Genomic DNA, 12477 nt, shown 5'->3' with positions numbered 1-12477 from the left:
AATCTGGTATCAGCTTAACTGTCCTTTTTCTGTAGATAATTTAAAAGATACAGAATTTAATGCAACTCTGCCATTTACCTGTTACATCATCTTGGTATGTCACTTCAATTCTCCAGGCCTTGGTCCATCATTGGCCAAATAGAGACAAAAACAACAATTGCACAGTTTTGTTGTAAATATGAACATAGCTCTATACAAATGCTTATTATTATCTACTCTAGCCTGGCACGTTAGTCAACTTGTTGCTGTGATGAAGTACCCGAGAAAAACAATGTAAAGAAGGAAAGATTTATTATGGCTCCTGGATTCATAAGTTTTATCCCATACTTGCTGAGCCACATTGCTGTGGGCTTATGATGAGGCAGAACCTCATGGTGGGTAGGATGTTACAGAGCAAAGCTGCTCACCTCATGGTGGCCAGGAAGGAGCAAGAAAGAAAGGAAGGAGCCAGGGACAAAATAAACCCTTCAGTCATATCTCCAATTATTTACAAAATCACCAGCTGGGGACCAAGTCTTTAACACATGGGCTTTGGGGGGACATTTTAGATACAAACCATAATACCTGGGTAGTCTCTATATCATATATCATCTTTTGTTCATTCCCCCCTACACTGGAAGTAACTGCAATGAGGCAAATGGGTCAGAGCCAGGAGTGAGAATTAGAAATTAAAAGGATAAGCCAGAATCAGGCATGGGGGCACAAACCTATAATCCAGTTACTTGGGAATCTGAGGCAGTAGGGTTGCAAGCTCAAGGTCAGTCTGGGGGACTCAGTGAGACCCTGTCTCAAAAGAAAATTTAAAGAAAGGACTGGGGATGCAGCTCAGTGGTAGAGCATTTGCTTAGAATGAGCAAGGCCCTGGGTTCAACCCCCAATACTGTAAAAAGAAAAGGACAAGCCAGGGCTGAATGTACAGCTCAGTAGCAGAGGGCATGCCTAGGATTTACAAAGGCCTCTTGGTTTGATATCTCCAGACCTTAATCAATCAATCAAAACAAGGCAAGCCTTCCTCTGAGGAGGTTGTTTTTGTTATAGGAATCTAAGATGTCAGATAGTACTAGATAGAGTGGTACATGCCCTTAATCCTAGTGACTAGGGAAGCTGAGGCAGGAGGATCATGACTACAAGGCCAGGGTAAGAAATTTATTGAGAATCTGTCTCAAAAAGGTGCTGGGGGGTGGAGAGCTAAGGATGTAGCTCAATAGTACAGTGCTCTTGGGTTCATAATCCAGGACTCCCCCCCCAAGGAAATATATATACATATATATACATATATATATATATATGTATATCTCAGATAGTTACAAGCATATCTTTTATATTCCATTCCCACTGCCACTGCCTTGCTTCAACTTTTCATTCTCTCTTGTCTGGATAAGAGAGAGAAGGCATTTCTGCCTTCAGGCTCTTAGGCCCCTAATTCACCCTCCCAATACTGTCAAAGCCATCATTCTAAATGCAAATAAGATTACTTTCCCTGAATACTATTTTACAGCCTTGTTTAACATAGAATGCTATAAAACAGTAAGAACTTTCTAACTGTGAAAGAATGGGATGAACGGTGCAATGTTCAATGAACACTGGCTATTATTATTATAGTTTATCATATTGTAATTAGTCTCCATACATTGATGATGATGAACCCAAGGTCTCATAGGCAAGTGCTCCATCACTGAGACACATTCTCAGCTTTTTTTTTTTTTTTTTTTTTGCGGTGCTGGGGATTGAACCCAGGGCCATGTGCTTGCAAGGCAAGCACTCTACCAACTGAGCTATATTCCCCAGCCCCTTTTTTTTTTTTTTTTTTTTTTTTTTGGTGCTGGGGATCGAACCCAAGGCCTTGTGCTTACCAAGCAAGCGCTCTACCGACTGAGCTATCTCCCCAGCCCCCACATCCTCAGCTTTTAATTATTATTTTTATAGATGGCATTAAATTGATTACTTCACAGTCTGTCCATTGTAGCTCCAATTGCTTTGGGGGCAGTAACTGTTTTAACTCTTCTTTGCACACATACAGGCTTACATATTATTTGGTCTTAAGTTAATATGGGAATTGTGCTACAGCAGAACCAAGAAGCTAGTTGTTGCTTCTGCTTTACCCTGCGTTTAATTATGTTTAACTGCACTGTTCATTGGCGGCAAGAGCTTGCACCCACTCTCAGACAAGGTGGCATAGCTTTGACCTTCAGCGTGTTATAATAGTAGTTCTGCCCCCTTCCTGCCATAAATAGCGTCTTATAAAGGGGCGGGGGAGGATAGTACTCTAAACACCCCACCCCCACCCCCGAGAAATGAGTTTACTGGTTTCAATTAGTGCACCAGGGCACACAAACTTTGAGACAGATTGCAGAGAAGGCAAATCCGACCAGAGAGAAAGTGGTACATTGTAGAGTTTGGATTTTTAATCTTAAGCTCTAAGAGTTTGCAGCACTGAGTATGCCAAGATCCTCGAGAAAATAGAAATAAACACATATTCATCAAGAAAATAGATGAAGCACACGCCTGGGGGACAACTGGAGGATTTGGTTAGAGTGGAAAAGGAGACGTTCCACAACCTGCAGATTTTACTGTGTTTAGGGCACAAGTCTTCCCACGTCCACACTTCCTACCGCACTCCGAGGTACCTTGCGGAAGAAGCCCACCTCCCCGACAGCTTCGGGTCCAGGCAGCAAACTAAAAGTCCCGACACCGCCTCCCGGGGCGGCTGGGCGCTGCGCATGCGCGTCGACTGGACCGGGCCAACCCGGGGCTCGTTCCTGCTGATCGGATTTCCCGGGAGGCTTCGCTTCTTCCGCTTTCGCGGAAGACCCCGCAGCCCCGAGTGTGGATCGAGGTTTCAGAGTTGCGGAGCGTCTATTCTTTCTGCGGCGAAGGCGTGGTCACTGGTGGCCAGGCCGCAGGGCGCCTCCCATGGCGGGGCAGCGGGTGGAGGTCGACGGCGGGATCATGGAAGGGGTGAGTGCGCAGCCGTAGGCCGAGCGGCTGCGCGGGCTGGGGACGGGAGCTTTCGCGGCCGACATTCTTACGCCTTCTCTTTGCACCCTACCGTTGCAGGGCGGCCAGATCCTCAGGGTCTCCACCGCCCTCAGCTGCCTCCTGGGCCTCCCCTTGCGGGTGCAGAAGATCCGGGCGGGCCGCAGCACGCCGGGCCTGAGGTAATCGCGGCGGCCGAGAGCCGGGCGGTGGAGTCGGGGGTCGCTGGACGGGGCTGCGAGCCAGCGCGTCGCTGACCTGGTGGTCCGAGTGGGACCGGGGAGGTCACGGCCAGCCTTGGTTCCTGAGGGCGCGGTCTGGGGGGTGGCCCTCCGTCGGACTCTCGTGGTAGTGGCCAGATTATGCGGTCGTTTATAGCCAAAATAAGGGGTCGCAAAGAAACCCTTAAAATGATGCCTACTCGCAGATAGTCTAGGTGCATAAAAGTCTAAAAGGTAGCTCCTACATTGAGGATGTGGCACTTACTGTGGTTAGATCTTGCTGTTTCCTTGCCGTTGCAGTTTTGTAAATGTATCATAAAATGTGGGGAATATAGGCAGTCTGAATGCACACGTTTTGATGCAGTATTATGACCTGAAGGCCTCAACATTTATCTGGACTGGAAATGATTCGAGATTTGTGTGATGGGCAACTGGAGGGGGCAGAAATTGGTTCAACAGAAGTAACCTTCACACCAGAGAAGATCAAAGGTGGAATCCACACAGCAGATACCAAGACAGCAGGGTATGTATAACTTTAAGTATGGCTTTTGTAGTTGGAGTGCATTCAAATCTAGGTTCTATCACTTAACTGTGCAAGTTGTTTAACCTCTTTGAACTTCAGTTTTCTCACTGCTAGAGTAGATAAAAGACCCTTGAGGTTGAAGACAACAAATGTAAAATTTTGGGCACCTAATTGCTCAGTTGTAGCTATTACTATATATTAAATTTTATCTTGTGTGTAGTGTGATATAGAATATTTTTTTATTTAGAAGTTGAATGTCACAAATTGACGTGAGTTATCACTTTCAGTATTGTTTGCAAATCGAGTTCTTACAGCTAAAAATTATAAACCATATTCTACTACTTTTAGTGTATTTTTATTGTTTTTGTTTGTATGTGTGTGTGGTGCTGGATCCAACCCAAGGCCTTGTGCACTCTAGACAAGTGCTGTACCACTAAGCTATATACCCCAGCCCTCTGTTGTCTTCTAATGCATACTTACACAACCCTATTTAGAAATTTTTAGATTTTTTTCCCCAACTGGGAAATGAATATTTTAACAATTAAATTGAACCTTTTAATTTTCTAAGTATTGCTCCTTTTACTGACAAAAATATGAATTAACTCCATCCCCCCCACCCCCCAGTGTTAGGGATTGAACCCAGGAGTGAATGTTCTATCACTAAGCTACTCCAGTCCTTTTTATTTTTAGATTTGAGACAGGGTCTCCTTAAGTTTCCCAGGCTGGCCTTGAACTTATTATCCTCTTGCTTCAGCCTCCTGAGTTGCTGATGTGCTGCTGCACTTGACTAGCATTTAATTTTTGTATTACTTTTCTAATTTATTTGATTGCTTTTTTTGTGTATATGTGGTGCTGAGGGTTGGACCCATGGCCTCATGCAATAGGCAAGTCCCCTACCATAGAGCTCTATCCTCAGTCCTTTTTATTTTGCAACAAATCTATTAGAAGACAATAAAGCAGTAGGGAATACATCACTAAATTGCCCAGGCTGACCTCAACTTCAAATCCTCCTGAGTAGCTGGGATTTCAGGCATGTGCCACCATGTCTTTTATCCTTGATTGAGATAACAGGACAATGTGTTTTCTCAAGTGTCCACCTTGTTTTTGTAATTCCTTAATCTTCTAAAATTAAGGTTTTCCTTGGTGTTTTTAGAATCTGATTTTATTGGGGAGGAAATAAATATTCATTGGATTACTCAGAGGGATTCATGAGTTGAATAGTTATAAAACTATGATTAGTAGTTAACTAAATATTTCCAATATTTGCATTTGCTCCAGGGCCCAACTCTTTGAGAATAGGGATTGTATTGCCTGCATTTTCCTCTTCTAATTCTAAATACGTTACACAGTCAATAAATATTTATTAATCAATCAAATTCATTAGCAGTGATAAGAGACTTTCTAGTTCAGTATGTATGGTCCTTTGTTATAAGAAAGTTAAGTGAAGAACTGTCTTTTGGTATGTAAAAGCTATATTGAATTCCACTTCAAGCTATAATCTACTTATGAGTATTGCTTTCTCTTTAGAGAAGAGCAATAACAGCTCATTTAGACCAAATTTTCCATTTGTAAAATACATCATGTTCTATGTACATTTCTCGTGATTTCTCACATTATTTGACTGTAAGAACAAAACTTTTCCATGTGAAACACTCGACTTTCAGTCTTTATAGAATTATATAAATATATATACATAAAATATATATTTATAAAATATATGTATATATTATATATAAATATACAAATATATATGTGTGTGTTTGGTATTAGAGCTTGAACCCCGAGCACTTACCAACCAAGCCACATCCCTAGCCCTTTTTAATATTTTATTAGATACAGGATCTCGCTGAGTTGCTCAGGACCTCGCTAAATTGCTGAGGCTGAGTTTGAACTCGCAGACCTCCTGCCTCAGCCTAGGATTTATGAAATATTTTTCTGTCATGTCAAACTCTTTGATGATAGGAATTACTAGGATTTATAAAATATTTTTCTGTCATGTCAAACTCTTTGATGATAGGAATTACATCTTCTTTTTCCATTTTTCCAACTTTATTAAAGTATAATTGACAAAATTGTATATAAGGTGTATATCATATTTTAATATACATTTATGTTGTTAAATAATTACCAATCAAGCTAGTTAACATTTCATCACCTCCCATAATTACCTTTCATGTGTGTATAAGAACACTTAAGATCTATTCTCTTGTAAAATTTCAAGTAAGGAGTTACATCTTAACTTGATATTTTGAACAGTGCCTTGTGCATGGTAACTCAGATATAAACAGTTGAATAATTCTAGATCTTGACTGTTTTGAATGCATTTTCATAAATTAATATTTTCAAGAATCCTTTTATTAAAAAAATTTGAAAATGGTTTTATTATTTTATTTTTTGTAAAGAAAAGGATCAGAACTTAGCCAAAATCACCCATCTGATGTGGTGATGTGTTTAGTCTTGAATTCAAACATAGATTTTCTTATGTTTTTTTTTTTTGTTTTAGTTTTTTTTTTTTCTCACTCATGGTTCTGTATAGAAACTAGGACCTCATTCATGCTAGGCAAGCACTGTATCAAGCTGCATCCCCATCCTGCTTATCATTAGAGGCAGTTCTTTCTACTGTGAAATACTTTCTTTAAGATTCAGAATTTTCCATTCAGAAACCAAGTATCTTTTAACTTTACATTTGTCTAAGCTTCCATTAAGTGACATGTAATAAATTATAATCAGCTTTTTTTGAGACTTTGAAAAGATAGTACAATTAAGCCTGTTCTGCCTTCTCCTTAGGAGTGTGTGCCTCTTGATGCAGGTTTCAATGCCGTGTGTTCTGTTTGCTGCTTCTCCATCAGAACTTCACTTGAAAGGTGGAACTAATGCTGAAATGGCACCACAGATCGACTACACAGTGATGGTAAGGGTTGTTAATGACAAACTGAGATGATCTCATATATTCTGAATATCTATTCTCTATTTAAATGTATTCTGAATATTTCATCTATGTTGCTATCTATTCATGATGTTTAGTTCTCCTGTAGGAGAGGGTGGGAAATTGTTTATTTTAGACTTTGTATTGTAAATCAGAATAGTATTCATAATGAATTTTTTTAAAAACAAAAGTGTGATTATTATGTAAATTTTATCAGTTATTAGATAAATCTATTATCTTGTAAATATAGGAATTATGATTTAGAAGGGAACTCAAAAAAATTTTAAATGATAGTATTTATTGTTCATACAACTTATGGGAAAGAAAATGGTACAGGTTGAGCATCCCCAATCTGAAAATCTAAAATATAAAATGCCCCAAACTCTAATAAAAATGTATGAACACCAGCATGGTGCCACAAGTGGAAAATTCACTACCTGATTTCATGTGGTAGGTTGCAGTCAAAATACAAGATACACTAAAAATATTGTGTAAAATTACTTTTGGGCTATGTGTATAAGGTATCTATGGAATAAGCAAATTTTGTGTTTAGATTTGAGTACCATCCCCAAGATGTCTTTTTATGTACATGTACATGTAAAATCTGAAAAAGTCTGAAACTCAGAACTCTTCTGATCCTGAGCATTTTGGAAAAGGATCACTCTAGGTTGATTGTGACATTCCTTACCATTAAATTCACCCTTTTTAATGTGCAGTTTGATGATTTTGGATAGTAAACATGTATCTGTAAACCAGCCACCACAATAAATATCTATAATACTGCCATTACTCTAAAAATTCCCTTATCTGCCCCTTTAGTCAGCCCTGTCCCATAGCCCCTGGCAATCACTTTGTTTTCAATCATAGTTTTGGCTTTTTTTTTTTTTTTTTAGAATTTCATGTAGAGGAATAATTACTGTATGTAGCCTTAGAGTCTAGTTTTTCATTTGCATTAGTACTTTAGACTTACATTGTTACTTGTATTAGCAATGAAAGCTAAATGGTTATGTTCTATTATATGAATATGCCAGTTTGTTTATTCATTTATCTATTGAAGGGCATTTGGGTTGTTTCCACTTTGGGGCAATTATTATTTTATTTTTTGGCAGCACTGGAGAGCGAACCCGGGGTGCTGAACCACTGAGCTACACTCCTAGCCCTTTTTATTTTTTGAGACAGGGCTTGTTAAATTACCCAGGCTGACCTTTAACTTGTAATTCTCCTGCCTCAGCCTCCCAAAGTGCTGGGTTTATAGGTGTGCACCATTGTATCTAGCAGTTTTGGCATTTCTGAATGAAGTTGCTGCCAGCATTTGTGTGCAGGTTTGGGTTAAACATAAATTTCCAGTTCTCTTGTATAGATACTTAAGAGTGGGATTGTTGGGTTATCATAGTAAGTACATGTATAACTTTATAAGAAACTGCCAAAACTTTTGGCATCCAAAATAGTTAACAGTGTTCGGCTTTTTCACCTGTCCCTTAGGAAAGTTCGGGCTGTTTACCATACTACCCAGCACTTAACATCCTCAAGTTTTTATTTTTAAATTTTTTTCTGCTTCTCTTTTTTATGGTAGCAGGAATTGAACTCAGGGCCTCACATTATACCAAGCAAGCACTATACCACTGAACTACACTCCTAGCCCTGCCTTCTTCTTTTTTTTTTTTTTTTTTTTAACTAACTGAAGTTTAGTAACATCTATACCTCTTGCATACTATGGAGAAAACCTAGTAAAATGAGTAAATCTCTAGAATACATCTTACAAATTGCCTTAGACTTAAATTAAATACCTTAGACTTACATTAAATACCATCTTTCTCTGAAACATTGCAAGCCCAACGGATAGTATAATATTTTTAAAGTAAGTGTTATAGGATGTATAATGAAACTTAGTCTCTCTTAGTATTTCTACTTCAAGCAAACTATCCTAATAAAATAGTATGAAATGTAGTCAAAGGTAAATGTTAAAGGTATTTGAGCAGAGAATTATTATTAATATTTATCATTACCTAATCATGAGAACTTAGGGAATGGTTAAGTAAATAATGCTCAAATGTCATATTCATTTAAGTTTTATTTAGGAAGAATTTTTATGATGTCAGAAATATGCTTATGCTTATAATGTTACATGGAAGAAATGAGGATAAAACATTTTATATGCAGTGAGATTTCAGCTTTATAAAAGAATTGAGAGGGCAGAATGGAATGTTGTTCACCAGTGCCCCTACTTTCTTACAATGTACAGTGTATTGAGAAGGGTCAGTAAGTATTGGTTTTTGGAGTAGAGTAAACATTGGGCTCAAATATTCTGAGTTCTGAATGTTTTTTTCTCGTTAGACTTGCACAGCCCTGATTAACTTAATGTTAAACTTTTAAATTTAGCTAATACCAGTTTTTTTCATTTGAAAAATGGAACTAGTCTATATATTTTGATGTTACAGTTTACTTATAGCACCCAATTACTAACTCAATACAGAGCAATTTTCATATAATAATTATACTTGTTGAATCAGTGACTATTGGTGGTTGCAATAACAATTGTTTTTTTCAGGTCTTCAAACCAATTGTTGAAAAATTTGGTTTTAAATTTAATTGTGACATTAAAATGAGGTAAGTTACTTATTTCTTAACCTTTTCCATCTATTATTCATGCTTAAATTAATGGAAAAGTTAGACTTTGGAGAACTGTCATTCTAATACACTTAATATAGTACCCTTAAAACATTTCTTATTGAGTAATTGTACTCTGCAGCTTAAAAACAATAAGTTGCAAGGGTGGGAGCCTTGAATGCAGCTACATGTGATATTTCTTTCTTTCTTGGGAGAAATATTTTCAAGGGAATTTCTACATGAAGACATCTTCATATCTAATGTTATCCATGCACCTGCACAGATTAAATCATCAAGGTGTGCAGACACCTGAGCTAGGCACTGTAGGGTTATAAAAAAGATTATCTTCTATAGTGTGATCAGAATTGTTTTCTTAAGAAGCACATTGGACATTTGGGTTATTTCTTTTTTTTAAGTCTTTCCTTCTGTTACACAATGACAAGGTTAAATTTTTTGGCATGATATTTAAGTATATTGCAGTCTTACTCCTATTTACCTTGCTAGCTTCATTTTCCCTCCCGTTTTCAACTTGTCCTACGTTATAACACAGTTGCATGCTGTCCCTTAAACATACTTTGTATCTTTGATCTTTACATCTTTGTGCTATTCTTTTTTCATTCTCCTTAAAAATTCTAAATCCTGTTTTTCTAAATAAAATTTGTGATATTCTATATGAACTCTCTGTGATCGTTTTCTGTTGGAATCTATATTTGCACTTCTGTTGTGGTCCTGCTTACAGCCTGTGTTGTATTCTAGTTGACTCTGTAGAACCATTGCCCTGTTAGATGGAAAATTCCTTGAGGATAGCACACTGTCATTCTCAGCAGCAGCAATGGAATAAATGACACTAAATAATTGAGTTTAGATTCTGTTAGTATTCAACTATTTAAATATTCATCAGTTATTTATTTGAGCTCCTACTGTGTGCCAGATACTACTTGAGGCGCTGGAAATAGTAGGAACAAAACAGCCTTGCAAATAGAACTTTCTACATTGAGGGAAATGTTCCCTATCCACACTGTCCAGTATGGTAGTCACAATCAAATGTGACTATTGGGCACTTGAAACATAGCTAATGCAATTGGGGAATTAATTTCTAAATTATGCTTAATTTTATTTGCTTCTTTGTTTTTATTTAAACTTCTTTTTTTCTTTTTTAAAGGAGGGAGGGTCATGCTGCATTGCCCAGACTGTCATGAACTCCTGGGCTCAAGGGATCCTTCTGCCTCAGTCTCTTGAGTTGGAGTAGCTGGGACTACTCCATAGTAGTACATAGAGAGTGCACATAGAGAGTGCAACCATAATTGGCTTGAGGCTGGTGATTGAACTCAAAGCCTCATGCATGAACCACTGAGCTATACCTCCAGCCATAAATTTTACTTCATTGTAATAATCACATGCAGCTTGTGGCCACTGTATTGAACAGTCCAGACCTAAAATATGGTTTAGAACTTTTCATGAATTGCATATTTGGATATCATTCACATTATTTTAATATAAAATTGTGCTTCATATTTATCATGCAGTTTATATAGATATTTGTTACACTTTTTATAGGGGCTATTATCCAAAAGGTGGTGGTGAAGTGATTGTCCGAATGTCACCAGTTACACAGTTGAACCCAATAAATTTAACTGATCGTGGCTCTGTGACTAAGATATGTGGAAGAGCTTTTGTTGCTGGTGTTTTGCCATTTAAAGTAAGTCATCTAAATGTTCTTAGAAGTGTATGCATGTCTTGGTAAGTATTATCTAAATTTTGAAATTATTAGGACTTATTTTTGAATCCATCTTTTCATTAAAAATTTTCTTCAAATTCAATACTCTCTGGAAAATCAAGTTTTTTTTTTTTTTCAAGTTTTTAAATAATACATGTAAAAGTTAATTATTTTATGTGCCTTTAAAATCTTGGAAACAATTGTTCAAATAATCAATAATTAATTATTATTATTTTGGTTTTTTCTGTCTTGCCAAAACAGGTAGCAAAAGATATGGCGGCGGCAGCTGTGAGATGCATCAGAAAAGAGATCAGGGATCTATATGTTAACATTCAGCCTGTTCAGGAACCCAAAGACCAAGCATTTGGCAATGGAAATGGAATAATGTGAGAAAATACACTTTCTTAGACATCGATTGAGAGCCCTGAAATAGTTACTGTGTTAGTTAGCTTTCCATTGTTATGATGAAATACTTGAGATACACAATTTAAAAGGAGAAAAATTTTTATTTTTAGTTCACAGTTTCAGAGTTTCAGTCCATGGTTGCTTGGCTTCATTGTTTTTGGACCTGTGGTGAGGCAGAACATCATGGCAGAGAGTGCTTGGTGGAACAAAGCTGCTCACCTTTTTGGTCAAGGAGCAAAGTGAAAGAGGGAAAGAGAGAGAGGAAGGGGTTGGAGTCCCAGTATCCCCTTCAAGGGCATGTCCCCCTTGACCCAACTCCCTTTTGCTAGGCCCCACATCCTAAAAGTTCAGTCACCTCTTACTAGCACCATCAACTAGCCATCAAGCCTTCAACACATGGTCTTTGGGGGACATTTAAGATTTAAGCTGTAACTATTATCCTATTTAAATTAAAGATTTCAAGTTTTCGTGCTCATTTAATTGTTAAAAAGACATGTTTTTAAGGGCATCTCTACCTAAATAACTGTATGATGAATTAAGATTTTATAGTACTGTGTCTGAAATGGTACCATTTACTACCAAAAACATAACTTTGGATGGCAGGGACAAGCAGTGGCATCCTTTACCTGTGAGTGAATTAGAATCTGATGTGACTTATCCCAGTTGAGTCCAATGGATATTAATGGCTGATTGAAAATGTTAATCATACTGCTCTGTGTAGGAAGAATTTTGCCGTTACAATGTACTGGCCATATGTCATTTTGCCTATTTAACATTGTTCTTCTGTGTTTTATTTACATGTAATTTTAGAATATTTGTAGCCTAAGAGTAATACTTTTTTTTCCCCCAATATATAGCATTATTGCTGAGACATCCACTGGCTGTTTGTTTGCAGGATCATCACTTGGGAAACGAGGTACAGTTAAATGAAAAGGGGTTCATAGTTCCTATTGCTACTATAAAATTAATTATCTGTCAGGATTGGAATGTTATAGGGAATGATGAATGACAGGTTTAAAAGTCTACAATTAACTAATTCTTTTTTTAAAAATTTTTCATTGTAGACGAACACAATACTTTCATTTGTTTTTATTTCTATGTG

General features: G+C 37.5%; 2 protein-coding genes across 5 annotated transcripts in view; one reads left to right on the top strand and one right to left on the bottom strand.

Annotated features, from left to right (window-relative positions):
* Window positions 1-2763, bottom strand: part of Dbt (dihydrolipoamide branched chain transacylase E2) — a 49257-nt gene extending 46494 nt beyond the window's left edge. The window contains exon 1 of the mRNA XM_047548334.1: window positions 2628-2763. The gene's annotated coding sequence lies outside the window, so the exon portion shown is untranslated. The remainder of the gene's footprint in view (window positions 1-2627) is intronic.
* Rtca (RNA 3'-terminal phosphate cyclase) overlaps window positions 1-12477 on the top strand; it is a 38900-nt gene that overhangs the window by 11640 nt on the left and 14783 nt on the right. The window contains exons 1-8 of one of the 4 annotated variants that reach the window (XM_047548339.1): window positions 2640-2958; window positions 3058-3158; window positions 3577-3720; window positions 6508-6631; window positions 9195-9253; window positions 10811-10952; window positions 11232-11356; window positions 12233-12291. In XM_047548339.1, coding sequence (XP_047404295.1) covers window positions 2914-2958; window positions 3058-3158; window positions 3577-3720; window positions 6508-6631; window positions 9195-9253; window positions 10811-10952; window positions 11232-11356; window positions 12233-12291 — 799 coding nt within the window. In that variant the 5' untranslated portion in view covers window positions 2640-2913. Of the gene's footprint in view, window positions 1-2639; window positions 2959-3057; window positions 3159-3497; window positions 3721-6507; window positions 6632-9194; window positions 9254-10810; window positions 10953-11231; window positions 11357-12232; window positions 12292-12477 lie in introns of those variants that run through there. The other 3 variants (XM_047548349.1, XM_047548365.1, XM_047548357.1) reach the window with 3 other exon arrangements.

This window comes from Sciurus carolinensis, chromosome 1, assembly GCF_902686445.1.
Source record: "Sciurus carolinensis chromosome 1, mSciCar1.2, whole genome shotgun sequence".
NCBI classification, from domain to species: domain Eukaryota; kingdom Metazoa; phylum Chordata; class Mammalia; order Rodentia; family Sciuridae; genus Sciurus; species Sciurus carolinensis.
Note: the sequence above shows the minus strand (reverse complement) of the source record. Positions and strands in the feature narration are given on the sequence as shown.